Source organism: Melozone crissalis, unplaced genomic scaffold (genome assembly GCF_028551555.1).
Source record: "Melozone crissalis strain CALT ecotype California unplaced genomic scaffold, PUWL_Pcris_2 ptg000016l_1, whole genome shotgun sequence".
Classification (NCBI taxonomy): Eukaryota; Metazoa; Chordata; class Aves; order Passeriformes; family Passerellidae; genus Melozone; species Melozone crissalis.
This window is the reverse complement of record NW_026535794.1, coordinates 18,683,290-18,711,231: the sequence shown is the minus strand read 5'-3', so window position 1 is coordinate 18,711,231 and position 27,942 is coordinate 18,683,290. Positions and strand designations below refer to the sequence as shown.

General features: G+C 36.5%; 1 protein-coding gene across 2 annotated transcripts in view; it reads left to right on the top strand.

Moving 5' to 3' along the window:
- The window catches only part of ARMC3 (armadillo repeat containing 3), a 61,969-nt gene that overhangs the window by 23,106 nt on the left and 10,921 nt on the right, over positions 1 to 27,942 (top strand). For both annotated transcript variants that reach the window (XM_054273594.1, XM_054273593.1), the window contains exons 8-15: positions 730 to 924; positions 1,581 to 1,764; positions 6,979 to 7,131; positions 7,257 to 7,362; positions 19,646 to 19,895; positions 21,039 to 21,175; positions 24,594 to 24,762; positions 25,611 to 25,711. In XM_054273594.1, coding sequence (XP_054129569.1) covers positions 730 to 924; positions 1,581 to 1,764; positions 6,979 to 7,131; positions 7,257 to 7,362; positions 19,646 to 19,895; positions 21,039 to 21,175; positions 24,594 to 24,762; positions 25,611 to 25,711 — 1,295 coding nt within the window. The remainder of the gene's footprint in view (positions 1 to 729; positions 925 to 1,580; positions 1,765 to 6,978; positions 7,132 to 7,256; positions 7,363 to 19,645; positions 19,896 to 21,038; positions 21,176 to 24,593; positions 24,763 to 25,610; positions 25,712 to 27,942) is intronic.

Below are 27,942 nucleotides of genomic sequence, written 5' to 3'. Positions count from 1 at the left end.
ATGAATTCAGTTTATAACTCTATCTCTTTTGGGGCATCAGAGCATGTCTATTCAGAATCACATTTTACTCTTTCTCCTTTTTTACTATCTCGCTGTCTTTGTTGCAGGGTATATCTGGATAACTGCACCTGGTGCTTGCTTATATTGATAAGGATAATTGCATGCTGCACATGTGCAATAAGCTATTTAAAAGCAAATTGTAATTTATTTATTTATTTTCTTTTTTAATATAATCAACTACTGTCTTTTTATTAAGCTGCACATTCAATGTTTAAAGTTGAAATTTTAAATTGTCATTTTATAATTACTAAAACAAAAGAAAATATAACCAGGCAACCACAGCAGAGTGCAAAACACTGTTTTCCTCCCACTGAAGGTAAATGAAAATGGTGAAACTAAATTAAAAAACTTTCTCAAAGAAACATTTATGTTGAGGCAAACATGGTAAAATAAAAAGTGAATAGGCTTTTTTATACAGGACTAGATTTTGTGGTGAGTATGTCAGTCATGCAGAAAACCCCTAGAATTTCAGGTTTCTGGGGCTTGATTACATTCAGTTTGATTCTTAGCTTAAAAGAAAGAAGTCTGCAAAACTGGAAGCTCTGCAGTATTGACTCATTGTTTAATGTCTAAATTCAGATTTTTTTGTGTTCTTTCTGCAAAGTGAGAAATTGATGTATTGTTATATTCTCTATCACTAACATTCTTTGTTGGACTATTTTACTGCAGGATTTTCAAAACCGTGCTGCAGTTCGGGAACTGAATGTAATTCCACCCTTGCTGGGACTACTGGAATCTGAATATCCAGTCATTCAGTCCTTGGCCCTTCAAACCTTAGAAGTAATTAGCAAAGACAGAGAAACCAGGATATTACTGGAAGAATATAAGGGATTAGATTGCCTTCTGAATATACTGGAAAACAATGTACGGTTTACTTGCCTTAAGATTATTTTTGTTCTTGGTGCCGATGTTTGTATGTTTGTATGACTAATGAGAAATAGTACTTATTTTATGGAAGAGAGACATAAGAACAAAGAGTTACTTACTTGGAGGGAACTTTGATAGAAATGAGATAAGCTAGGATATCTAGCTTACTAAGAAAAGAAGCAAAGACATTTCCCAAAATGTTTATTATTCAATTTTTGAATTGAGTTTACTTTGTATAATGGCTTTAGACACAATTTCCTATAATTGTTCATGCTATTATGAGACTCAGTTTAGTGCTTCTGGAGTTCAGGTGCCACAATGGGAAATACAATGCATAGAGATATTAGTGAATTTTTTAAAGTTTTAAGATCAGGCAAATTCAGGCACATTCTGAGTACCTGTCTAGCCCGCTTTGATGTAAATTAAAAACTTCTGGGAGTTTTACTATTTTTAATAAATTGTATTGGATCCTAGAGTCATCATCAAATAAATTATATGAAAATATGTATTTGTAAATGTGTACTTTGCTGTATGAATAAACTGTCCAAAAGAAAGTTGCAACAATTGTCTTACAAACTTAAAAGCCTAAGATATTTTAGTCCTGATTTCAAGGTTGTTTGTTTTTTTTTTGCTTTAAAATTTTTTTTTATTAGGAACTCAACGATCTACATGTCGAAACTCTTGCTGTGTTGGGAAATTGCCTCGAGGATGTGCATACTCTGCAACAGATTCAGCTGACAGGAGGCATTCAAAAACTACTTTCATTTTTAAAAGTCTCTACTGTTCCTGATATTCAGAAGAATGCAGCAAAGGCAATTACCAATGCAGCTTATGACCGTATGTGACTTTTCAACAATCCATGGACATGAAATTGTTTATGAAGTAAATTTTTATCCAGAATGAGGCCATCTTCTCTGGTTCAGGGTAGTACTTGTGTTGAGGAAAGCCCTGGCAAGAATTAATCACAGTGATGAATCTTGCCAATCAGAGCAGCAATTGAATGCTAGGAGGTTTTATATATATATATTTGAAAATGTTATGGTTTTGCCTCAATTTATTTTCAATTTATTTTTATTATTTTATTTTATAATGGTCTTGTGAAATTATGTCCTCAAAGGAAAATGGATCTCTGAAAATATGATCCCTGTCTTTTGTTTAGTGATGCCAGCTGACTGCCATCTCAAGCCACCTTTGCTGGCACTGTTTCTGCCTCTATCTGTTAAGACTTCATTGCAAGCTGACTTCCTTTTGCATTCAACTGCTCTTCTAAATGTCAGGCAATTTCAAATACAAATTCCTTTAACAGAGGCATGAAAGGAAACCTTTCAAATGGCTTGCAGATTAATATTCCCAGGGGAGTTAAATAGTTTCATTGTAATCTTTTTATAATTATTCATCCTATAGTTCTTTTTTGTATACTTTTCTTTAATTCACTGAGGAATTCTGAATTAGGCAGAACATGCTCATCATTTATGCCCACAAGGATGCTCTTTTAATCAAACTACATTTGAAATTCCTTCCATACATTGGCTACAGAGTTGCAACATGTGCCAAGTAGTGTTGTATAACAAAATGCAATGTAACTAATAACATACTTATGACTTCAGATTTTACTTCTGTCACTTTTTATGACAGTAGAATTTAAATATTTCATTCATAATTCTGGCACCTTGTGATTGAATCATGGCCTTATGTGTATTTTAAAAATAGGTCATTTAATTTAATACATGGATAAAATAATCTCTCCTTTCTGCCATATTTCAGACCTCCTTTCATCTCTCCCCATGCTATCTTTCTGATTCTTTTCTCACCTTGCTTAGTTTGATGTCCGGAATATTTGTAATTATTTGGATTGAAAATGATACACAGAAAGAATGTCCGAGTATTCTGTGGATTTTTCTTTGCTTTTGTCATTATCTGTTAGAAGCTTGGCAAGTCACTGAAAATTGTTTTCATTAATGTTCAGGTATCAAAGGCAGAAAGGGACCTTCTTATGTCAGTATTTTCTTTGTGTATTTTCTGTGTTGTTATTTTATTACGCTACTTAGGACTGTCAGTATCATTTTTATAGTCCTGTGACAGGCTTGTAAGTTGTATGCTAAGCAGATTTATATTTGCTCCCACTGCTTTCTACTGCATCTTCCTCCTTTATCATATTTATTTTCAAATAAGCATAGCCTTCTTTTCCTCTTTCACACTTTTTTTCCAGTTTTTGTGGCCTAATATTTTAGCAGCTGTTAGTAGAAGCATGTCTGAGCACATTTTTAAAGCACGGTTGCAAGAGCCACAGATAATATATTATAGTACTGCCTGTGATCTTATATCATGGGATGTTACCGTCAGTGAAGATGCATCTCCTTGTCATGCTTCTTTACAAATGGAGTCAATGAGGTTTCATTATAAAGGTTTGCTCTCTTCTTCAGCCTATGACAGTTAGTATGGATGCAGCAAGCTGGGAAAATACATCAAAAGGAGATTTAAAATACTTGCTTTCAAGCTGTGGAATTTTGGTGACACCCAGTAAGACAACAGGAAACTTCTTGTCCTGGTGCAGTGGAAAACACAGTCCAGTAAAATTGCTGCTCAATGTAGTCCCCAAAAGCACTGAAAATTTTTCAGCTACCCAGAGATACTGGTCTAAAGTCAGCCTTGCAGTGAAAAGAAAAGGCCATGATAAGAAACAGCCCAAGTGCAAAAAGAAGACAGAAATATTTTCAGTTCTTGTTTTTTGATTGGATTGTGATTGTAAGCATACTAAACAGCCTATCCAAAATGCAACACTAGCATATACTATACTAGTACTTGCCTTGATTTGAATCCAGTATAAGACAACACAGCTCTTATTAGTCTAGTGACTTTTTCATTAAATTTGCAATAGCTATACCCACATTCTTCAGGCTTGATAATCATGGTTGCAATTTACCAACATTTCCTGTATACTTGGGTAAAAAAATACTGCTTTTGATTGGAATGAAAAGCCTACTTCTGCCATGACAGAACATGTATATAGCAGGTTTTTTTTAATCCTGGCAGCTGAGTATACAGCAGTATCTGGTTTTGAAATTATTATTGTTGACAGATGGACTTTGGTTTTGGATTGGGGTTTTTTTTCCTGATAGATGTGATCATGGCAAGCAGTTTTGTTTTATGTCCCTTTCAACCCTTTGGAAAGGGACTCTTGTAACTTGGTGTTGTTGTTATAAGATATATATATCCCTTAAGAGTTATTCTCAGTATCAGAATAAATTACGTGGTATAAACATGATATTCAGCTTTAAATAGCATCTTTAGGATGCTTCTCTATTTAAGTACATTAAAATGGATCATATTTCTATACATACTCATTATGCCTTTGTCTCTGAAATTTTTTTTTGTTCTCTAACATAATTTTGAATTTATTATATTAATTTATTGATTCTTTTGTTTTGTTTGCTCAGAATTACACTGGTACTGTAATTCTTGCCTTGCCCACCAAATAATGCAGTCAATTCAGAATGCTAAATGATAATCTAATGCTATAAATTATTGAATGTCTGTGAGTGGATTATCTGGACTGTTGATTAAGGAGAGCCTGATTTTCCCCTGACAATGCCAGACACACCAGCCACAACAAAATGCTGTGGAGTGTATATGGGGAAAGTGGTGATCACACTGTGCTCTGCCAAACTTCTGGTTTGAAGCTCTCCACATTCTTTCTGTGTATCTCAGTGCATCTCATGCTCAAAGGGAAGCACACTAAACATGCTCTGTGGCCTGAATAACAAAGGCAATTCATAATACAGATCTTTGTTTATCTCAGTTACCTCAAGATCAGTGGGAGGTCATGATACTATTTAGCATTAACTTTTTTCATTTGAAATTGGTATAAATAATTACATAAGGTGATGACAATGACCTGTCAAAAGTAATCAGTAGAACTCAGATCATGATTTTGGGGTAAGAGGGAGAAATAGGAAAATATATGGAAAAATAAACGTCTCATCACGAGGTAAGTGCATTAAAATCTGGACTGAACGGTAGATACTCCAAACTCTTTTAGTTGTGTATCCTTTATTTTCCTTCATGTTAAATCAATGTATTCAAATAATTTAGGGGTCAAGAAATTAATCACTGTAAAATTGATGTTGGCACTGACATCCGAAGTACTTCAGTATAAACTATTTCAGTTGTGCAATCTTTCTAGTCTGTAGTAAAGGACACAAAGGAAACAACTCATGCACACAGAGATAGGATCAGCAGAAAATGTTCATCCCTTAGGTAGAATTGGCACTTGGATATTGAAATATTAATAATTTTCATTGATCTAACTACCTAAATATACATCCATACTCTATATTGTAAGTTCAATTTCAAGATGACTTTATTATTATAAAATTCTTTTTCTGTTTAAAGTATTTTAATTACTGTTTTCAGTCATTCAAATTATTTATTCATATTATTATTTCGTATAGGCATAAATTATCTTTAAAATAAATGCTTACCTATCATCATAGCTGCTTTTAAAAGCAAGAATAATTTTAAAGAAAATCTGTAAACAAATAAGTAACTTGCTGTACAATAAACAAATTACTGAGGCGTGAAGAACCTCTGGAGATCATTATTAGGGATTATGGACTACCTTGGCAAGCAGCAGGCCAGCAACACACTTGACAACTTGTCAAAACAGTCTCTCATCCCAATGAGGCCTTCTCTTGAGAGCTGGCTGATATGCTTCAAGCTTGTGGCCAAAGTTCTGCTGATACTTAAAATCCTCCCTGTTTTATTTGTTGCATCTTTGTTTTGAGGTTTCATTTGTGTATCTGAGGGTTCTAAAAGAGTTTAAAACTGAGCTGAAGAGGAGAAATCGGCTGCACCTGTCTCATCTCCATGCTTTGAGTCATTTTTGCTCTATTACATTTTTTATCAAACTTGCTTTTCATTGACTCTGTGGACTTGTATTTGTTTACTTTTATTCACTACAGATTCAGATTTATCTAAAATAATACTTAAAATATTTTTTTCCCCTTTAATTTTTTTTGGGAGGGGACAGCAATCCAAACAAGGGAGTGATCCCTCAGAATGGTAGAATGCAGTGGTAAAATTTCTAAATATTTTGAAGTCCCACTGACTTCTCAGTCCCTGAAATTCTTTAATACTTTCCAAATTCTACTATGTCAATATAACTTCCAGCATGTAATTAGTCCAGTTTAAATTATGCATATGGTGAAATGTCTGTTCTCTCTCCTTGTAGAGTTTCCGTGCTCTCCAGTGCCTTTCTCATGAGAAAGTTTCTGTCAGGGATCTTTCTAGCAAACACCTGCATTTCTGATCTCATCAGTTTTGAGATGAGGGAGTTTATCAGTTTATTGGTATCTACATACAGATGTCTGTAGGTACTTCATGGGTACTGTGTGTTGTTACTTGTGCAGAGGAAGGAGCGTCTCTGTCCTTCTACAGCTGCTGCTGGTCAGTGCAGTGTAGGTCAGCAGTGAGCACTGTGCTAAACTATAAAATTCAAATTCTCTACAAAGTGGGCAGAAAATTTTCTTTGTAATACTCCTTCCCTATTTTTGGCTATTTTAATACATTGAATGATATTTCACCAAGTTCAATTGTACATTTACTAGTATGTTCTTCAGTTTTATGCATTTGGGCTTTGTTAGCATAAGCTGAAGTTCTGCACCATCCTGAATAAGTATCATCTGCTGCGTTGGAAAAGCTGTTTCCATCAAGCCTGTATGCACTCTGTGGTTTTGAAGTCTTGCAGGGAACAAACTTTGCATTCTGTTGGCCTATGTATGTTTATACTGTGGTTAATAGTCATTATTTGGGCTTGGTTCAGAGTTCAGTGAAGCCTAATCCAGGAGCTGGATTTTGGATGATCCTTGCGCATCCCTTCCAACTCAGGATGTTCTATGATGGGATTTGGCTCAGGTCCTTTGTGCATATTTCTTAGTGGCTGGTGCCTCTGTTACCAAAATATTTCCAACAACTAAATTAAATCAAATTAATGTCCTTTACTGATTTAGAAAACAAATGCAGATTAATGCTGTTGTTATTTCTCATTTAAAGCTGAAATACGAAAAATCTTACATTGGGAAGAGGTTGAGACATTTCTCATAAGGCTTTTGGAAACTAACAATGATGATGTTAAAGTTGCTGCTTCCCAAGCCATTTCTGCCATGTGTGAGAATATAGACAGTAAATGTGTCCTTGGACTCCAAGGTAAGTATGGTGGGAAAGGACGAAATATGAATTTGTGTTTTTTCTGTTTATAAGGAGAATATTATAATTTTGCAGATTGCTATAGCTTATTTAAATGTTCATATATATAATTATTTCTTTCAAAGGGATTCCTCAGCTAGTAAAGTTGCTAAGCAGTGATAATGAAGAGCTAAAAGAAGCTGTAGTGACAGCATTAACTAATTTGACAACATCCAATCTTAGAAATGCAAGGTAAGTCTGCAATAATTAAATTATTATTTTAAACACTTATCTGAAGTGTTAATATTTTGATTTTTAAAGAATGCCTCATCTTGTTCTTATGCTACAAGGCAGATGTGTTTGAATTTGACTGTAAGGCACTTTTTGGTGCTTATGAGTCACCTGGAATAGCTAGGTTCTCATCAGTGTTACAAGAGTTCTGCTGTCTCTACTAAAGTTAGCATAATCAGGGAAAGGTATGAAGCAGATGTAATGAAGGCAGAGCTGTAAATCATGTTTTGAAGAGAACATATGAGCAAAATATGCCTTATAGTCTAAAGCATTTGATGTGGAGGGCTTTTTTTAAATCCAAAATCATTGATATATTTTAAAGCTTGATGGTTCATACAACATTTTGACTGATCTAAATCCATTCTTTGAGGGAGATAGATCTCCTGAATATTGGCATTGTTTTGTTCTTCCTTCTTGTAATTATTTCCCAAGTCATAGAGAATCTTGTAGTGTATTGTCTGAAAGAAAAGAAGTGTACCTTCAGATTCCAAACTTACTAACAAAGGTAACAATGGTTAGCTCACTATACATTCCAAAACAATTATATAAACTAAATTCTACTGCCAGCTATGCAGCATTCTTTTATCCCAACTCTACTAGAAGTCCTGTTCAGAGAAGAGTAACACAGCAGTGTGATGTATATGAGCAATCATATGTAATTTACAAACAAACAAAAAAAAGTCCTTCAAAGTTTCTTGGAATATACTTAAAGAAGTTATCATGGAGTCACAGGCATTCTTTGAAGTGAAAAAGTAAAGTAACTCACAAAACAAATTGTTTCATTTTATTGATTCAGCTCTAATAGTCACTTGTATTCACTTAATGTTACCAGATGGAGCAATAATTTGACACAAGAGAATAATACTCTGCTCTCAGATTCACATAGTACATTTTTTTTGTCTGATATTCTGCTCTCCTCATGTGCTGGACTCTTCAGTTGGTGTCAGTGGGAGTCACACACACATTAAACGAGCACAGTGCTGGAGTCCAGAGGTCAAACTTTCAGCTCTGCTACAGCTGGTTTTCGTAGTGCAGCCCTTTGAGGTTTCACATTGTGAAAAGGGGATCTCTGGAGAGTTTTGAGTTGGTATAGCAGCTTATGCCAACTCATTCCATTTCTTTTGCTAAGGAGATAGTCAGGACATTGTTTAGCTCAACTGCTGGAACAATTCTCTGAGACCTCAGGCAGGGAAATAGCTGTCTCTGTTCCTCTGCATTATAATGAAGTCCGTATTTTTTTCTTGCTGGGCAGAGTCAGGAAATTGTAAAGGTGGCTTACATATACTTCTCTCTTCTCGCAATCCAGCTTCAAGTACAATATGGAAGCACCAGATAATCTAATCAGAGGTCTTCTGTGAAAATCAGGAAGCAATAATTTACATTAAATATGTATATTGGATGAATTCCATGTGACTATATAATTACTTCAAAGCTTCATTTCTAAATCAAAACCATTAATAAGTCACAGAAGGGTCTGAGTGTGACTAGGATCTATAAATGAATATATAGTGTTGAACCCTTAGCTGATACAAATTGGTATAGTTCCAGCTCACTGACTGACTATCAGGCCCATATTTATTTTACATTCACATAATAGGAAAAAAAAAATAGTTTGGAGAAAATTCATTCCATATTGAGTTACCATAATCATATTTCATACTAGAATGTTTCATTTGTATGTCCTCTGGACCACTGAAAATAAGTGTATAAATAATGAAGATGCTGATGCACTTTTATAATAATGTGACTTCGCTGTGTGATTATGTTGACAATATTCTGATCTCAAATGAAAGTGATGAGACTAGTGCCCTTTTATCAGTTATATATTAGATTCTTGTTATAAACTCTTCAAGAATATAACATCAGAAAGGTGGTAGCAGCAGGTGGACTTTATGTAGCAAGAACAAAATGGGTCCAGTGATGGGGAAGACTATTTGCTGTAAGTGCTTTTCACTGGCCAGTCAAATATTCAACCTTGTTGAACTCATATGCATGCATTCTGCTGTATTTCATTTCATAAGCATTTTTCTATATTATGTTGATTGAAGGATGCCCTTTTATTTGGTACAGTATATGTTTGAGGATATAAAATGAATACAAGATGTTTCTATTTTTGCTGGAGATTTGTTGTTCTTATTAGGCGTATCAAAAGGTGCTGCCAGCTTTTCATATAATACAGAAAAAATGCAATTTAAAGCAATCGTGTAATTAAAACTCCTACCATAGGTAGCTCATAATGATAAAGTCTTTCATTGATTAATAGCACAAGAACAGCATAGGCAATGGGCAATACTACCCCCCACTAATGTATATTAACCTTGACCTTTAGGTGCTTCCCCACAGCAATGAAAGGCTGGTTCTATACCCCTACCCAATCAATCCTTTGTTCCTCCACTGAGACAGCTAATAACGGTGTCAAATACGGTGGAGGTTTGGTAATTAGAACACCTGTTCACAATGAACGGGACAGACACCAGCTTGTCATTTGACACAAGTCCTCAAGCAACCACAATTCGGCAAAAATAAATAAATTAATTAAATACTCTGCTTCCCAGGGTATTTTAACAAAAAATCTAGAGCAGAAGAGGACACAAGTCCCATACAAGTGGTTTGGGTTTTCAGGTTTACTGAACAACATGGATTTTCAATAGGATCTCTACCAGAAAACACAGCAGTTAATACAAATAACTTCTAAAATGTTTCAGCATTTAAGTTTTTGCTGCAGAGCTGATGTTGTGTCCCACTTCAATAGCACATAGGAAGAAATATGGTGGTCAAATGCCTCCTTAGTTTACAGACTGACATCCTCAGAATATGCTTTTATAAGAATTTTACCACAAGGACAGAGTTTTAATGCTGATCAATATTGATGATAAATCCTTGTTAATACTTAGGCTCAGTAAAAATAAAATTGCAAAGTATATTGCAATTAAAAATCTCATGGGCTCCTTCTAATGTCTTATGTTACTATGTGTGCATAGCTCTGAAGTCATCCTTGATATATATGTCAGAATTTGTTTCTGTGGCCTGCTTCTGGAAAAAAGGAGAATTATGTTCAGCTGGGTATTTGCATCCATCTTTTCTATCACATTTTTTTAATCCAGAGCAATAACTTGCTTTACTGAAAACAGTTATTTGGGCAGCAGAATGCCATTTAAAGAATCCTGAAGCTCTGTGGGTTTGCTGTGTCCAGGCACCGGGCAGTGTGGGTGCAGTCACTCCAGTAACGGATGTGATGCACGAGTGGAACAATTGCACACGAACAAAGAAACAGCAGCGTCATCTGTTGGGCAGGAAAATAAGCGATTCTGTGCCACACATCTAATCCTGGAACAAATGGCTTACCTCAGCCTCTGCCTATTTTTTCTCATTTGAAGTATAAACAATTATTTTCGCTTTTCATGTATTTAGGATTAGATAATCATGTTAAATATAAGTACGATATGAGAATTAGCACGTAGAAATCAGCTCTTGTGTATACCAGTTAGTCAGACGTGAATTTGACCAGATCTTTCCTTCAGTATTGTGGTAGCACAAATGCCATTTCTAATAGCTGCCTTCATAAATCTGACAATGTCTGAATTCTGGGCACCTAATGGATTTGCCGCTAAAGGAAAACATACGCTCTGAAATTTAGAACTTTGTGCTGGACGTGAAAACTAATTTTAAGCCTCAATAATATTTGTTCTCAATTGTTTATTTTAACATCAAAATTTATAGCATTCAGTTAGAATTTGGTATGGGGGAAGAAGGAAAAGAATGGTTTTTCTTCATCTGTACCAAGGACTGCAGAAAGTTTTGGTACATGACAGACTTATGGCAGAATATTTCTCCTGGTATTTATAATAAATGTCAGATGACAAAATTCTGTTTTATATCTGGATTCAAGATAGTGAAGTATCATCCCAAAGTTTACAAAGTCAGCAAGCTTGATGTTATTCAATTTTCTAATTCTTAAATTCACAGGAATCAGAGAACCTATTTGAATTCACAAAGATTATGTCCATATAGGCAGTTCCAGGCATTGGTGCAGCATCTGAATGTATGATTTCTGAAATGTACCAAGATTGTCAAGATTTGAGAACAGTTTGGGATAGGACCAGAGGTTGGGAACTCATTGGTTATGGACAGTGCCCAGTGAGGAGAAAGTGAGTTGTTCCCTTGACTTTAGTGGGTGTTGTATCTTTTATTCCAAACTGAAATTCATACACTGATCTAATGACTCAAAATACATCCTCAATCTGTTTCACGTGTAGTGAGAGCGTCTCACCTTTTTCAGCTGAGATTTTCAGTACACAATAGATTTTTTTATTGTTTATAAGACGAGTATGGCTGTCAAGGAAAAAAATTGAAATTTTTGAAATGAAGAACATTTCAAATGAAACATTTGAAATGAAGAACATCCGTTTTTTTTTACATTCCAAATATTGTTATTATTAGGAAGTAGGGATTAATACCATTAGGGAATAATATCTCTAGGTAGTAATCTTCTCTATTAGAAAATGGGAAACTTACTAATAGCTTTTCTCTTTCAAGACTGTAAATAGAACCTAATTCACATAAATATTAAAGTGTTGATATTATTTAAGATAATACATTTGCATCAATATATGTGTTAATTTATGAGAACAGGAACACAAATTTAATAACATAAAAAGATGATGATCCACTGTAGGTTTTGTCCTTTTTTGTGGTTTTAGTTCTTTATGACACAAGTTCGTTTTTCTGAAGGAGGAAATCAACAATAGAATGCGGACTGTATTGTGTAGCAGTAATATGTTTTAATACTGACCCCTAGTGGCAGAATTATATTTTCGAGCTAATGTGCTGCAAGGTAAAGGAATGTTTTTTAATTTTTTGGGTTGTGCTGTTACTTTTTTACGTTAGCATCCACGTCTACGCTCAGTAAAATACAGTTATTGCAGGCCACCAACAGGTTCTTCTTTTTCCTTTCTCTTACTTTATATACATATTATGGGAGGAACTGTATTTAAAAAAAACAAACCAAAAAAACAAAGACAACAAAGTCATGACCCACTACCTAAGAGCTCACAAGCTTTTCCCTGCAAGTTCCATCTTGACTTCCATTGGAAACTGCAAAATGTTTTATGACAAGTTTCTCCCTTGGCAGAAGAGCTAAATCCTTTGCCTGGGATGTCACTCAGAAATGGGCTCTCATTAGGACTTTAACATCACATCAGATATCTGATACACAACCCACAGACATGGGGCTGTGCCCTGCTGGCAGTCAAAACCTTTCATACAGCCAGCTGTTGTGTTTTTCTTTTAGATTGGGGAGGTGTGGCTGCATGGGAAAGTCCTTCTCTAGGCTCAGGCACTATAACTGTTTTCTTCCCAGTAGACTTTCACCAAAAAAAGAAAAAAATTGTTATACATTCTCCTGGATGGTTTGTTTGGTTGTTTTTTTTTGTTTTTGTTTTTTTTTTGGTTGTTGTTTTTTAACTTTGGGGTTATATTCAAGACAAAGACCAATATAGAACGTTTATCTCTATCTAACACAGATCTCATGTCACCACATCCTAAAGTGCATGGAAACCTAAGTAGATCCAAAATAGTTTCAGACAGAACACAGAACACTTCTGATCTGGGATGATGATAATTGCATAGAAATTTTACTCCTTGTAGATACTGCAGAATGTTTTGGCCTGTTTGTACAACCCTACTTTCAAAGCCTTGCAGCATGATCACTGTTTATCTTAACTGTGGACAGCTGGAATTTCACTTAGAGCATGTTTGTTGTCACCTGTAACTTCCTGTGATGGATTTCTGTGGGATCAGGTGAAAACTTTTTCTTTCTGGATGGAGACTCCTTAGCCTGGGAGAGAAAACTTTCTTTTGTGTAGTGGCACAAATACCATGGTTACTCTTGAGTGTGTATCCTTGCAATGTCATTCAGTGATATGCACTGAGATAATTTATGCTTTTTATGAATTAAAAGTGGCAAGGGTTATTCTACATAAAAGTAAATATTTCAGACAAATGTATTGGTGCTTTTGCGTACACATTTTCTTTGTAGTAGATTTCTAAATTAAATTATTTAAGTGTATATTTTCACTTAAGTATAGTGTGAAGTTGTTAATTTGAAGTAAGGAAATTTTTCTGTAAGGAAATTTCAGGGTTATGACTAACCATGCAAACTTAATTCTGCCCTGCTGTGAATTTAACCTGTGCACTGACTACAACATGTGGGCCACTTGGACTGTCATCTGGTAAAAATAGGGTTTCACAAGTAACTTTAACATTTTGACATGCAACTTTAGGAATTTTATCATAACATAGTCATATATATGTATTTTCTTAGAGATGTAATTTAAAGAGAGAAAGCTAAAAGCACAAATTTCTGCACCCTAAATCATCGTAAGAGCTTGAGCTTGTAGCAAGGCAAAACAGAGAGCTGCCGTTTGAGATATGTTCACAGTTGTCCAGAAAAGAGTTATCCAGAAGTGAAAGCTCAAATTCACAATCCAAAGTACTGTGTGTAGAGACTGACTTGGCACAGCTCTTTTGTCCTTCCTCAGCTGGTGCTTCCAAAGAAGAACCACGGGATCTTTCAGGAGCAAAAAGAGTTTCTATTGTTGCATTTTAAGCCTTTCACATAATAGTGGAACTATCAGAAATTCTTTACAAAGGTTGCAAATATTGTTATAGCTGGAAGTCTCAGGCATCATGAACAGATAGTTCATTACCAATGCTCCTGTAATATTTTAAATTAGGTATACTACAGTTTTAGAACTGAGATCTGTGTAACTTTGTCAGATGAGTTCAATGGTAGACATTAGATCTCTGTGAATTGCTAAATGAGAGTCAGGTATTAGAGTCTCTACTAACCCAGACAGTTTAAGCTTTTATCGCATCCAGACTATGAGGTTTATTGAGTTTTGGTTTTGTTATAGTTTTAACAAGATACTTGTCATTAGAAAATAGGAAAAGAGGCTTCAGTTCCTGAAATGAAAAACTAATATGGTTTGTTGATATCATCAATATTTTTATTGGAGCACAAAGGGCCCCCAGATTGTAGATCAGAGTCTCTTGTGCTAGATTCCCTTACTCAGAATAAACATTCTGACATTAATCTCCCTTGTCTAGTGAAGAAAACGGAAGTAATATCAGTCTTTAAATAAAATACGAGTGACTATTTACAACAGTCAATTGCTTTTGAAAATAATTAAATCACAAAGTGAAATTTTTGATAAGTGCAGAAGACATTTATTGGATGTGATTATTCTGATGACATAACAAGGCTAATGAAGAATATGAATACATTTCAGGAATAAAAAAGGAAGCTATTTCTTGATGCGTTTTCAAACTTCTGGTTATGATATTCTTTCTCAGACAGAAATTACATTAGAGAGCTGGATCAAAAATGTCTTGTGTGAAAAAGAAGTCATACGATTTAACACAGATAGAGTTGATTTTAAAAAATGTGTGTAATTAGATGCATAATTCTTATGCATAATTTACATGCAATTATGTATGAAAATGAGCTATGCACAGGCATAAATGGCTAGCTAAGCACCTCACACACAATCACAGTAATTTTGCACAGAAATTAAACATGCAGTTGCAAACACATTTGAAAAAAATGAAGTCCAGTGAGGAGGAAAAATTTGAATTTTTTCTGAGCAGAAATTGTGTTAAATCCTCAGTCAGGAGTGGGGGAGTAAACAGAAGTGAATAAAAATATAATTGATTACAAACCAGGTTATGTTCAGTCATGGTAGAAGAAACAAAACCAAACATACTTTACCATTTTTATGAAGTGTCAGTCTCACTAGTGTAAATTTAGTACAGTCCTGAGTAAACAGTGGTGTCAAGCTGTACAGCTCTTCTCCTCTCTGTCCCCTCCCCCAGAGGTTGTTTAGCTTGGGGGTTTCAGGGGCAATCTCAGTGTTTTCTGGCAGCTCTTTGAGCACTCTTAGTTGCTTTCTCCCTTAGGCTAGACTTTCTTTTCAGGAAAAAAAGCTAGCTGGACCATTCCTGATGCTCTAAGTAAATAATCTGTTCTTTTTCTTGCCATGGCTAGAAGGTTTGGTCACTGACCAGAGCTTTTATGGTCCTGTGATACCAACAAAGAGGTGTTTCTTGCTGCAGAGTGCTTATAGTACTAAAAGTAAAATGAAGTATAAAAACCCACAGGATTTTCATCAAATTTTTAGTGCTAATTGTTTTCACAACACACTCCAATATCTGAGCTTTCATATCACACCCCAGACAACTAAAGCAACAAAATACTCACTTCAGTGACATTCATACACATCTCTAAAATGTCTGTTAAAAAAAGTTTGTATTGTGAAGTTTTTGGTAATGATTTTGTTGTCAACTTTTAATTTATTTTCGCAGTAAAATCAGTACAGAAAATGTTTGTTTATCCTCAGTCTTTCAGCATTTATTCTTTGAGTCTTGTGCTGTCTTTTAGAGAATTTTCAAGAAAATGTCTTAACATTGCAGTGCATATTTAAAATGAATAAATTAAATATTTATTATATAACCTTTTAATATTTGTGTTCCAAATGACAGCTGAAAAATATTTTAGCTATTCTTGAATACAGTAATTTGAATCCAGTTGTAATCAGAATTTTACTGTTTCACTAAAGAGCATGCTTAGGCTCCTTTGGGTACCTGAACTGTGTATACTTTGATTAAGGTAAATGCCTAACCCTGTTAGGTTAGGCATTCTAAGGATCATAATATGTGCTTATAATTAATAGCATTTAATTTATTTTAACTTTAATTAAACTCTGAAATTCCTACACCTGTCCTGTATTTTTCTTCCTGTTTGTAGTTCAAATAGGCAGCTTTCACTTTTGAGGAAAAAAAAGATGATGTGGCAGATGCACCATCCTTTTTTTTTTGTTCTTCTCTTGTTGTTATCTTCTTTCCTTTTTCCTAACGTCTTTTCTTCTTGTTTAGGAAAGTATGTTCTTTGAATGTATACAAAACATGGAGGAAAAAACTTGTGAATTTATTTAATTTACTCCTTTTCCACATCAAAAAGTATAATCTTCTTTTCAGCTAAACCAAGGCTCACTTCTTCCTTGAAGGTATAGTTCTGTAGTGGAAGCACTGATAAATTGCACAGTCTCAGTAGGATGTGTCTGAAGGAGAGTGCTCTGGAGGCAGGGAGAGTCTAGTGCTGATCTGCAGTAACTGAAGACAGAGCTGCTAGAAACATTCTCTGACTTTTGTTGGCTCATAATAAAAAAATTACACAGTGCATGTCTCTGCCCAAGATAAAAGGGGAACAAGGACCTCCATACTTAAGTGTTGTGGTATTTCAGCACCTTAAACTTAGCCATGTTCATTCTCTCAGCTCCCTTCTGAGGTCAGGTTCTGTGGGCCAGGGTGACAGTGCTATTTCTGTGTTCTCCAGAGGCCTGTGGAGTAGGAGTGAGTTGAACTACAGATTCCCCATTCCTCCTCCTATGTGCATCTCTGTTAGCAGGACACAGCACTGGCCTCAGATGTTCATGCCCTCTTAAAAACTTATTCTCAAAGGTATTAGTTACCTTCAACTCTTGTTACCAGCCATTGTCTCTCCAAACAAATTCTTTTTGCCTTGTGCTCAGATGTGCTACTTGACTAAACTGTGTGCATGAAACTGGGATTCAAAACGAGTCTGCACAGAAGCAGAATGTAGGATAGAAATAAATATGTATGATCTTCTAAATCAGTGGTTCTCAACCTTTTTGAAGTTGAGTGGCACTTGAGAAAATTGGCTGCGCTCTGTACCTTGCTGAGGTCAGCTGTGAGCTCATGAGGAGCCGTCACCTTGCTCTTTTGTTAAGTGCCTGTGTACTTGCTGGTTTCATGGAAATTATAATAAATCTGCTTATGATGTGAGCTATGTCATTCAGTGCTGTGTATCATTCTGTAGCCAGTCTGTTAGGGACTGTGTGTTTACTAGGAGATCCTGTGGGAGAATATGTGTACTCTTGGGTGTACTGTAGGAATAGCAAGTCCTGTACTTACTGCAGAAATATTGGATATACTACACCTGTGAGATGCAGTGCTCCATTTTATGACTAGTGAATCTGCCCCATAAATCCTGGAATTTCTGTGTATCCATTGTAAAGAAGAAACAGCTTGATTTTGGTTTGTTTTTTTTTTTTTCCTTCCTGGGTAAAGTTGTGTGTATGCATTGCATGATGCAGTAAATCTGATAGCTCATGGACACCCAGCTCACTTGTGCAGCTCTGTGTGTATGGTGCGTCTCACCCAAACTGTGCCAGCAGGTACCTCATGCCATTGTTACACGTGCTGTTAATGGGATGTTTTCCAGCAAGCCTGTGATACATGTGGTGTACAGCTCACTCTTACATGTGCAATCAGCATGCCCAGAATTTCTTCACATACAGCAGCCTGGATAGAGCTACAACAGTCCTGAAGCTGAAAATTTGGATAACATTTTCATGGGCAAGATAAGATAGTATTAACTAAATAAGTATAGTGGCCTTACCTAAGTAAAAAACCCAAAACAACTACAGGGAAAAAAAGCCACCCAACAAATGAAACATTTTCAGCTCTTCTTGTTCTGGTCAAGTAGGAAAGGGGAAAGAGGACACAAAGGGAAATCCAGCTACTTGAAGGAAGATAGAGGGGTGCAGTGTGGAACATCTGAAAACATGGGAATTACTTCTGAATAGAGACCAAAGTGCTTGAATTAAAGTTACTGGTGTTCCAGGAGGGTTAATTAGAAAACACCAAACTGACCCTGTATCTTAATGCTGCACCTTCAGTCCCTGGATTGCTGCTTTTCCCTGGTTTTCTAAACAAGTTAACTGTTGTCTGCCTGCCAGATATTGTTAGATCCATGCTCCAGCACTGCTTGTGAGCTGCCACTGCCTTGCACCTGAGGCAGAGATGAGAGTAACAAACCCCATTAGGCTCTGCTCGTTCATCCCAGGTATGCTCAGGAGCATCTGTCTCCCCCTCTCTGACCATGTGGAGATACTTGCACTAAGATGAGTTCACAGTAAGACCTACATTATGTTGCCCATGTACTACATTTTAGTAATTATAATTAGTGGCACAGCTTGGCATGTATTCTACTTTCTGTCCTGTTTGCATAAAAGTGTGACTGTCAGCTTTCCTCGTGGTTTTTTTTGTTTGTTATCAATGCCAACAGTCTTTGGTAGTATATTGGTTTCTTTTATATGTGATACTTCTAATCTTGGTTTATTTTGTGACGGTGAAAGTTATCCAAATACTAATCAAATTTTGGTAAGGTACTGTTACATTAAAGGATTTTCACATAGAGATGTCTTTTATTACTGTGTTCACAGAAATTCAGCAGAACTTATAAAAAGTGTAAACTTTTTTTGAAGATTTTTTATGATTTTGATGTAGACAACATCTAGAGGGTATAAAAAGCAGTTGCAGGGAAAATTCAACTTGCCATCTGTGCATTCACATTGCTAACAATATTGCCAACTTTTGTTTAACAAACAGATTAACCTTAAGTAAAAATATATATCCTCTACAGCACCTTACACCTTCTGCTGTCTCCTGCTCAAATTTGCTATTTCATTAATAATGCTTCTTCAACTATTTTTTTCCCTTGACTGTTCTCTAACCTAAATCTATGAGGTTCTTCTTAGAAAAAAATCCCAACCATCTTCCCCAATATTATTTGAAATAATATTAACATATATTGAAATAATAGATTATTTTGCACATCTATCTTGGGACTTGTCCAGAGGAACATTTGTTTCAGCATTGCTGAGGGGCACACCCTTCAGCCGCTCAATGGCTGCAATATCATCTGGTAACAGAGGGAATATGCAAACTGGATCTGCTGTTGATTAGATGATGTGGATACTCTGTTCGCTATAATCCTCATTTGTAGTGCTAGAATGATTGTGGGGAGAGGTGGTAAGAGGCTGTAGCAAGAAGCATTTGCCTGGAACTAAAGATACAGAAATTCTGCACCTTTGAAAAGATGCAGGATTTAATTGACTTGTTCAATACCTCAGAAAAAATCCATGTCCTTGTAAGTTACAATCCAAAAGTTTGTGACTTGTTCTGTCTGTGGTTCTGCCTCTTGAACTTCTCACCGTGAGTCATAAGAAATCACACAAACACACATTTACATGTACAGATGCCTACATATGTATATATGTAAGCCTTGAATTGTAATACTAGTTTAGTTGATAAAAACAGCATACTGACAAGAAAAAATGGTCCTAAAATAACAAATATTTTTTCCCGTTTTTCATTTTGCTAGTGTCGTAGCTAAGGCTGAAGGAATTGCACCATTAATTAAAACCTTGAATGCCCAGAGGGATGGAGCCATTTCCAATGCCATTGCAGTGCTCACCAATCTGGCCCTGCAAGAGCCCATCCGTGCCAGTATCCAGAGCCAGGGCATCATGAGTGCCCTTGTGGGGCCACTGCGCTCAACCAACAGCCAAGTGCAGAGCAAAGCGGCCTTTGCTGTGGCTGCCTTTGCTTGTGATGCTGGTGCACGAGCTGAGGTAAAACTGAGGTTGTGTTTATTGATGATGTTTCTAGATCTGAGGTGGGAGTTTCATTGACCAAGAATCTGTTGTGTCTGACCTAGAATTCCTGAGTTTTCTATGTAGTTACTTATTTTTGTGATACTTGTTCTGCTAAATATAGCTCAGTTTTTTAGGAGATTTTGGAAAGGGTTTTCTTTAACTTGAATTTTCATGACTGTGTTTGCTTGCACCAAATTAATGCTTTGCAGCTTTTCAGTGGCTTCAATGAACTTTAACTAGGGCTATATCTTGATCTGTATATTTAGGAGCATTAAACATCAAGGTTTCCTTCAGCTGCAACTGTCGGCTCAACTTTGAAGATGGGAAGTTCAGTCCTCTTTACTCTCCCTCAGTGTTCTGTTGCCCATTTTCAAGGCCTGAACGGCAATGTCTGACCTTGATTAATGAGATACTGGATGTGCATGGAGTAAATGTATTTCAGACAAAACTCAAAATATAATTAATCCTTTGATCAGTGACATCTAGCAAGTTGAACTCTTTTCTGTTTATGAATTGGTCATAGTATTTTCTTCTCATAAATAAGAATGATGCTATGTGCATTCATAAATCATAAGCTAGGGTTTTCTCATGGGTCAAGGCTATTAATTAGGACGTGAATAAGGGGCATAGATAATTAATCTACCTCTTTCAGTGTCCTTAAAATGTCTTTCTCTTCAAAAACCCAAATGAGAAATATTTCCTCCAGCATGTATAGGAAAGATACTGTAGCACACAAGAGAATAGGATGTTAATAAGATTGTCATACATACAATACAAATTCAAATGTATTGTGATGGAAATTAGTTGCTAGGAGGCACCAGAGCACAGAAAAAGCTGTGTAAGTCTCTGTGGCAGTCTTGGGTTGCATAGTCTCTTTGGGTTCCGCACTGCAGCCTAATAACTGAAGAGCAGGGCAGAGCCAGAAGGGATGACGGCCTTGTACTACTTTAAAGCTCCAGCCTATGCAGACTTCACAGAAGCACAGAATCCCCATAAATTACCTTTTTTTCAGTGTGGCTTTTCTACAAAGCTTGAATGTTTTGGGAGGTGAATTTCACAAGCTGTTCTTGCTGGAATAGATGAAATATGTAAGTGGCAATGTTTTCACCTTTTTAATAGTTAAGAAATGTCGGCGGGCTGGGACCACTCGTTGAATTGCTGCATTCCAATTATGAAGAAGTCAGAAGAAATGCCTGTTGGGCTGTTATGGTCTGTGGAAGTGATGAAGTAACTGCTTTTGAACTGTGCAGGCTAGGGTGAGTAGAAATAATATCAAAAGTCAAAAGAAAATTTTTGATGAGAGAACTCAATTTAAGTGAATCTTTGCATATTTATAGCTGAATAACAAAGCTTTCTGATAAGCTGAAACTACTTTTGCACCACAGATGTGACAGATTAAATGGTATTGATTTTAAGGAACAAGATCTTCTAACAAAATATAAGCCTGTTGATAGAACTGTCTAGAATTATAAAATATTTATTGTTTCAGTGACTGAAATAGGCTTTATATTGAAGATAACTTATATCAGTCAATATTAGGGACTACAGTACCCCATACATTTGAAAGTGAAATAAAGGTTTCAGACTAAGTTTAATATACAGTAAATTGTACTTACTACACACAGGCTAGATTTGATTTAAAAGCTCTGGTTAACTGCAGGTGTGCTGAAGTGTCATGGAAAAGTGGCTCTGTTTTATTCTTTCTTAGGAACTCCCAGGTCCATATATTAATATCTGAATTAGAAAGGCTGGTTTAGGTTATAAGAATTATGACTCGGGACTCCTCAGTCAAGGCGACTCTTAGTTACTGTTAAATTAAAATATTTGTAATTGCCCTGCTCCCTCTGCTGGGCACTTCTCTGGTGACTGCACAGATACTTTAAATCCATCTATGAGGGAATTTCAGAGACTCTCAGAAATTCAGATCAGGAGGGGCCCTCAAAGGTGATATTATCCATCTATCCTAGTGTAAGACTGAATAAGGTACACTGCCATATTTTGGCTTGGGTAAATTTGGGTAAATACGGATCCTGCTGGAGTTTGACAACATTCTGAGGTAACCTGTTCCAGTGCTAGAATATCTTACACTTAAAAGGGGTTTCTCAGTTCTAAATATCCCTTTAAACAAATCATGTTGTCGTGCTTTCAGTGAGATTGAATAACCACTTTTAATAGCAATTTGAGTTTAACTCACTGAATTTTCTCATTCTCAAACCCCCTTGTTTCTCTTTCATGACAAAGTAAAAATGTTAGACAAGTTTTGTTTGTATCATTTCATCACACATCTCTGAGTTTCTCTAATTTTTTATGCCATTTTGAAGTACCATCTCCCAGCCTGGATGAGGTACTTCAGGTGAGGTCATGCCACCATCAAATAAAGTTCAATAATTATTTTCTCTGTCCTGCATATGGCACTGTTCTTATTTAATCCTTTTTTTTTTTTTTTTGACAGTATCCAAGCAGGACTCCAATTTAAGTGTCCTTCAAGTTTGACAGCATATTATTGATAATAATACATTAAGCATAGTTTTTCAGCTAGTCAAGCACTACTTCATGTTATTTTCATGTCGATCATATTTCCCTGACCTGCTCATGAGTATCCAAGTAGGAATAAGTGAAAAGACTTATAAAAGTCAAAATGTATCTCCAATTCAGCTCATATCTCACAACTACTTCTTCTGCCTAGATGTTGAGTCAATTACCCTATTGCAGCAAGGATCAGATCGACTTTTCATGGTTGATTCTTGACAAATGTGTAATGGCTATTTCTCGTCTCTTGTTGCTTGCCTGCTGATGGTTTAATAATTTGTTATGGTGTTCTTCAGACACTGAAATTTGGCTGCATGATCTCTATTATAATTTCCTTGTTCATCGTTTTTTGCAAAACTAGATAGTATCTTTGCCCTTCTCCACTCTCCAGCCATCTAGCCTAGAATTTTCCTATACAAGTGTAAATAGTTCCAATGTTGCTTTTGCAAATTAATAAATTGTATGAGGTAAGTGTCCTCAGGGACTGCTAACCCTGTCTCCTCAAACTTATCCTCAACATTTTAAGACTATTGTTTCTACCTCCTTGTTAATATTACTGCCGGGCATCTGCTTGAAACCTTTCTATGAAAACTGAAGCAAAAAAGGTATCAGACTCTTCAGTCTTTCTGTGCCATCTGTTATGAGTTTTTTTCCCACATTGAGTAATAGATGTACATTTTCCTCTCTTACTTGGAGCATGTGAAACATTCATTTTTGCTTCAGTCCCTGAATAGTTGTGTCTCATCTTTCAGGTTAGTCCCTTACTTTTTCTATTTTGTTGAAAGTGTCAGTGTTTCTATTTCTGTTTGATTCCTGGGGTTTTTTTTTGTTTGTTTGTTTTTTTGGTTTTTTTTTGCTTTTCAACTCTTCATGGAATTTTTGGTGTAGCCGTTTTATTTGTCTTTTGTTTTGGCTTATCTTTGTTCCATATAAGGGTAATTGTGCCTGTAATGTCCTTTGATTTAGATCCTGCTGTACACATTTTACCTGCCTGCCTTTGTTCATTTTCCCCTTTAAAATTGTTCCCTGTGTTATTTGCTGATTATCTGCGAGATGCTGTAGATACACAGCTTGAACTTCTCTTTCACTATCTTCTCCCCCTTCTCTCTTCTGTAAGAAAAAGATGTCATTTGCCTTGCCTGAAAAACTTGTTCTCTGGAATTCATCCAAATTCATCCCTTCAGAAGTCTACATTGTAGACTGAGGACATCTAGTTCACAGAAATATATATATATATATACTGTATATATAAAACTGATTCCTTGGGACATGAAGAATATCTGCATGTGTGTGTAGTCACACACAGATATTTGAATATGTGCTTTTACACACACAAGAATATATAATCCTTTTTTCCTAGGTTTTTTTTTTTCATTCCTGAACAGTCTTAGAACTGCAGAATGCAATGTATTCCTGATTCAGTTTCCTTTATTTTTTTGGTGATGTTTCCATAAGTTTTTCAGGTCAAAAAGTTGTCAGTTTGTGGACCTCAGCACCAGAAAAAGCTCAGGAAATTAATTCCTGTCCTCTCATGTCCCCGTGTTACTATTTGTTTCTATGTCTATACTGCAAAAATCCTGCCATTCTGGTGGTGTTGATACAACTTCTTGTGTCCTTGTGTTTCCATGCTTGTTCATGTTTAGCAAATATCTGCCAGCTGTGCTCCCCCAAACACTGTAACAGTGCTAGAACAGAAGGATTCACACATTGCATAATGCACAACTGAATCTGCAAATTGCCTTGCAGCTGAAAAGAGAGAGGGAGGGAGAGAGGTTGCCTGGACTGTATCATATGGTCAGCTCTGATTATTACTCCTTTTACATGTTTTTTCTCCCAAGCTCTCTGTAGTGCTCTATAACATCCTTCTATTTAAAAGGTTGTGGCATCCTGTCTGCATTTCTTTAGGTAGCATTAACTACCTAAAGGATTTGCTTTTGAGCACTGCTTTTGCTTTTGAGCACTGTTTTCCTTCCCTAGAGAAGGAATTCTGAGCAGCACAGCCACTCCTTGTTGGCCCAGAGGACACAGGACCAGCTCTTGGAAGTGAATCTATCTTGGCCTTGGTAATGTTGAAAACTAACTCTGAGCTGTATAACATTTAATGAGTATTTCATGATTAATTAGCCTTTGTATTTAATTTATCAGTGCTTTAGACATCCTAGAAGAAATTAATCTGTCTTCAAAGCGTAAAAATAAGTTCAGTGAAGCTGCTCTGGAAACGCTACTTGATAATAATCTTTCCCAAAAGTACAGCCGGATGGGATATTTATCACCAAGTAATATCATTACTAATGGATTCTATGATTGTGGTCAGGTAAGCTATTCTAAACAAATTACTCTATTTAGAAAGAGTTACAGTTTCCTCTTAATTTAGAAAGAGTATTGTAGCAAAGCCAAATTCTGGCTACAGAAAATACTTCGTTTTCTTGTTTCACGGCTGTTACACAGATCTCTTTTGATTATCTTTCTTAATGGATGAAATCATCTTCATGGTATTCCCTAGTTATGATCTTCCCAATCCTATCTGAGCTGTTCAGATCCTTCCTGATCCTTTCTCAAACTTTAGTTCTTCTGGTCTCTCTCCGTGCACTATACTTAATGCTAACTTGACATTGTATGACCTATGGACGTTTTGTTTGTTAATTTTTACATAAGGAAGCAAAGAGTTCATATTCTCACCTCGGTCATGACCCTTTCTCTCACAAAAGAAGTGTTTGTGTATAAAGTATTACTCCACTATCACTTATTAGTGCTGTGCTCAATATAAATCTGAGAAGGACTTTTCCAAATACCCAGAAAAATTAGAAATACCAGTCTTACTGACAATCAGTGAAATATCTGCTCCTAAAGCACTTGGTTGCTTTTGAAAACTCCATCCTATGTTGTGAAGCCTTCAGAGGCAGGAACATTTCCTTATTCTGGAACAGTTTGGAATGCTTCAAACCAATAACTACGATCTTTTCTAAGAAAAAATGATTAAGAAAATTCAAATTGAGGAGAAAATAATTTCAGATATTTTGAATAGCTTTATAAATTCTAACACAGTCTTTGGCTTAGGATTAGGAATTTTAAAATACTGTTTAGGTATCTTTTAAATAGATTTTCCTCTCTGCATCTTTAACTTAGCAGAAAACCTTGTATTTTATGCTAATTTTCTTGTAGGTAAAACATGGAGGGAAATTTTTGTCTTTGGAAGAACTAAGCAAGCAAGAGCTCACTGACCGTCGGGCAATAATCTTCATTAATGCTAAACCCCAAGAAAGGTGAGTCATATTAGATCTGTTAGTATTTGTTGTAATAGCTCATCTTTTTAATGGTTTTCACTGTTTCCAGTACATTCTATCTATCTATCTATCTATCTATCTATCTATCTATCTATCTGTCTGTCTATCTATCCATCTATCCATCTATCCACACGCAGACATATATAAATAGCAACATCTATTTTATTCCCAGCACGGTGCTTTTATGTCCTAGGAGTCAAAACATTCGTATTTCATAAAATAAGAATTCAGAAAATAGCTCATTCAGTTGAGTTGCTTTATTTATCTTAGCCCTGAAGACTCATTCATTTAACTCTCTTTGATTCCTGATGGTGGGACACCCAGTGTTTTATTAGTTATAACAAAGCTTGTCATCTGCTGTAATAATTATGTCATCTGAGCTGAATGTCAACATTCGACAGTGAAAGCTATGATTTGATGGTCCTCTTGTACAGACAAATGCATGGAATTTTAACCACATCATTCCTAGGGGTGGGACAAAGCCAAGCATTAAGCTCTCAGGCTTGATAAAGAACCTATGTCCATTTCTTCTCTGTTTAAGTTGAAGCCAGCCTAACAAATCTTTTCAGATTTGAATGCAGGAAATTGGTATTGGGCTTGTTTAACTGGGAGCCATTTCCTGTAAACAGTCTCACAGATCAAAGATCACTCTACCAACATTTTGCAAGTCCAAAAACTTCTTCTCTGCCAACACATCACATATTTGGGTTACAGTATCATTAGCTTCCCTTTTAAGCTTGTATATGACACCATAAAGATGTCTGGGAATATCTGTGACAAATTAGACTTCCATGCTCTTTGTTGATCCCTCAGGCTGTCTCTAACTATCAGGTCTTCATTCTTTGACTTTGAGACAACTTCCTGCTTTTGCACATTGACAGCAGCCTTACTCCCCAGTTATTTTTGTGTTCATCATTGGGCATTCTCAGAAGTAAAAAAGAATTCTAGCACAGGAACTGGTGGGGCTCATTGGCAGAGCTTTAAACCAGCCTGGAAGGGGGCAAGGGATAAAGCCAGGCTGGTTCAGTGATGAATGATGGGATGGGGTGTCAGTACATGGGGAAAGGAGCACCAACAGGATCCGTCAGTCTGCCTCAGGAGGTGTTGGCTACAATGCACCACACCTGAAATGTGTCCACACTAAAGCACCCAGCAAGAGGGACAAACAAGGGAATCCAGGCTTTGGCCCAGTCCCAGAGATTTGACATCTCTGGCAGAAGTGAAACCTGGTGGGATGGGTCCTGTGCCTGGAGTGCCCTGTTGGATGGTTCCAGGCTCCTCAGGAGGGACAGGCAGGGCAGGAGAGCTGCAGGGGTGGCACTCTATGGAATAGAAGGGGCAGAATGTGTGGAGCTCACAGCTGCCAATGGCACAGCTGAGAACCTCTGGGTAAGAATCAAGGGACAAACAAATAATGCAGATGCCATCATGAGAGTCCACTGCAGACCTCCTGGACAGGACGATGATGAATTATTCTTTGAGGAACTAAGAGACTCTTCCAAGTCAACTGCCCTTGTCCTTATGGGAGACTTCAACTTGCCAGAAATTAACTGGGAACATCACACAGCTGGTACAACCCAGGCCAGAAGATTCCTAAAAACCTGAATGACAGCTTTATGAAATAGGCTTGGAAAGATGTTCTCCTTGATCTCCTGATTGTCAACAGAGTGGATCTTGTGGACAAGTGGAGATTGGAAGCCATTTTGGCCACAGTGGCCAGGAAGAGATCAAGTTTAAAATCTCTGTTAACAGGAGGAAAAACACAAAAACCTCGACTCAGAACCTGAGGAGATCAGACCTCAGACTGCTCAGGGAATTAGTGAGTAAGATCCCTTGGGAAAAAGCTTTTGCAGATGCTGCAGTCCATCAGTGCTGGTCACTTTTTAAACATCACTTCCTAAGGGCGCAGGAGCAGGCAATTCCCAAATGTCAGAAGTCAGTCATACAAGGCAGAAGGCCATCTTGGTTGAACAGGATTCTTCTCTTAAAAATAAGGAAAAAAAGAAAGGTGTATGCCCAATGGAAGCAAGGTCAGGTGACATGGGAAAAACACAGAGCCTCTGCTGGCCACTGTTGGGAGAAAATTCATGTGGCCAAAGTTTGTCTGGAGTTGAAGCCAGCCAGAACTGGGGGGGACAAGAAAAAGAGTTTTTTCAAATATATTAAATGGCAACAGGCAGTGCCTTGAGGGCAAGCCATGTGAGAAGTGG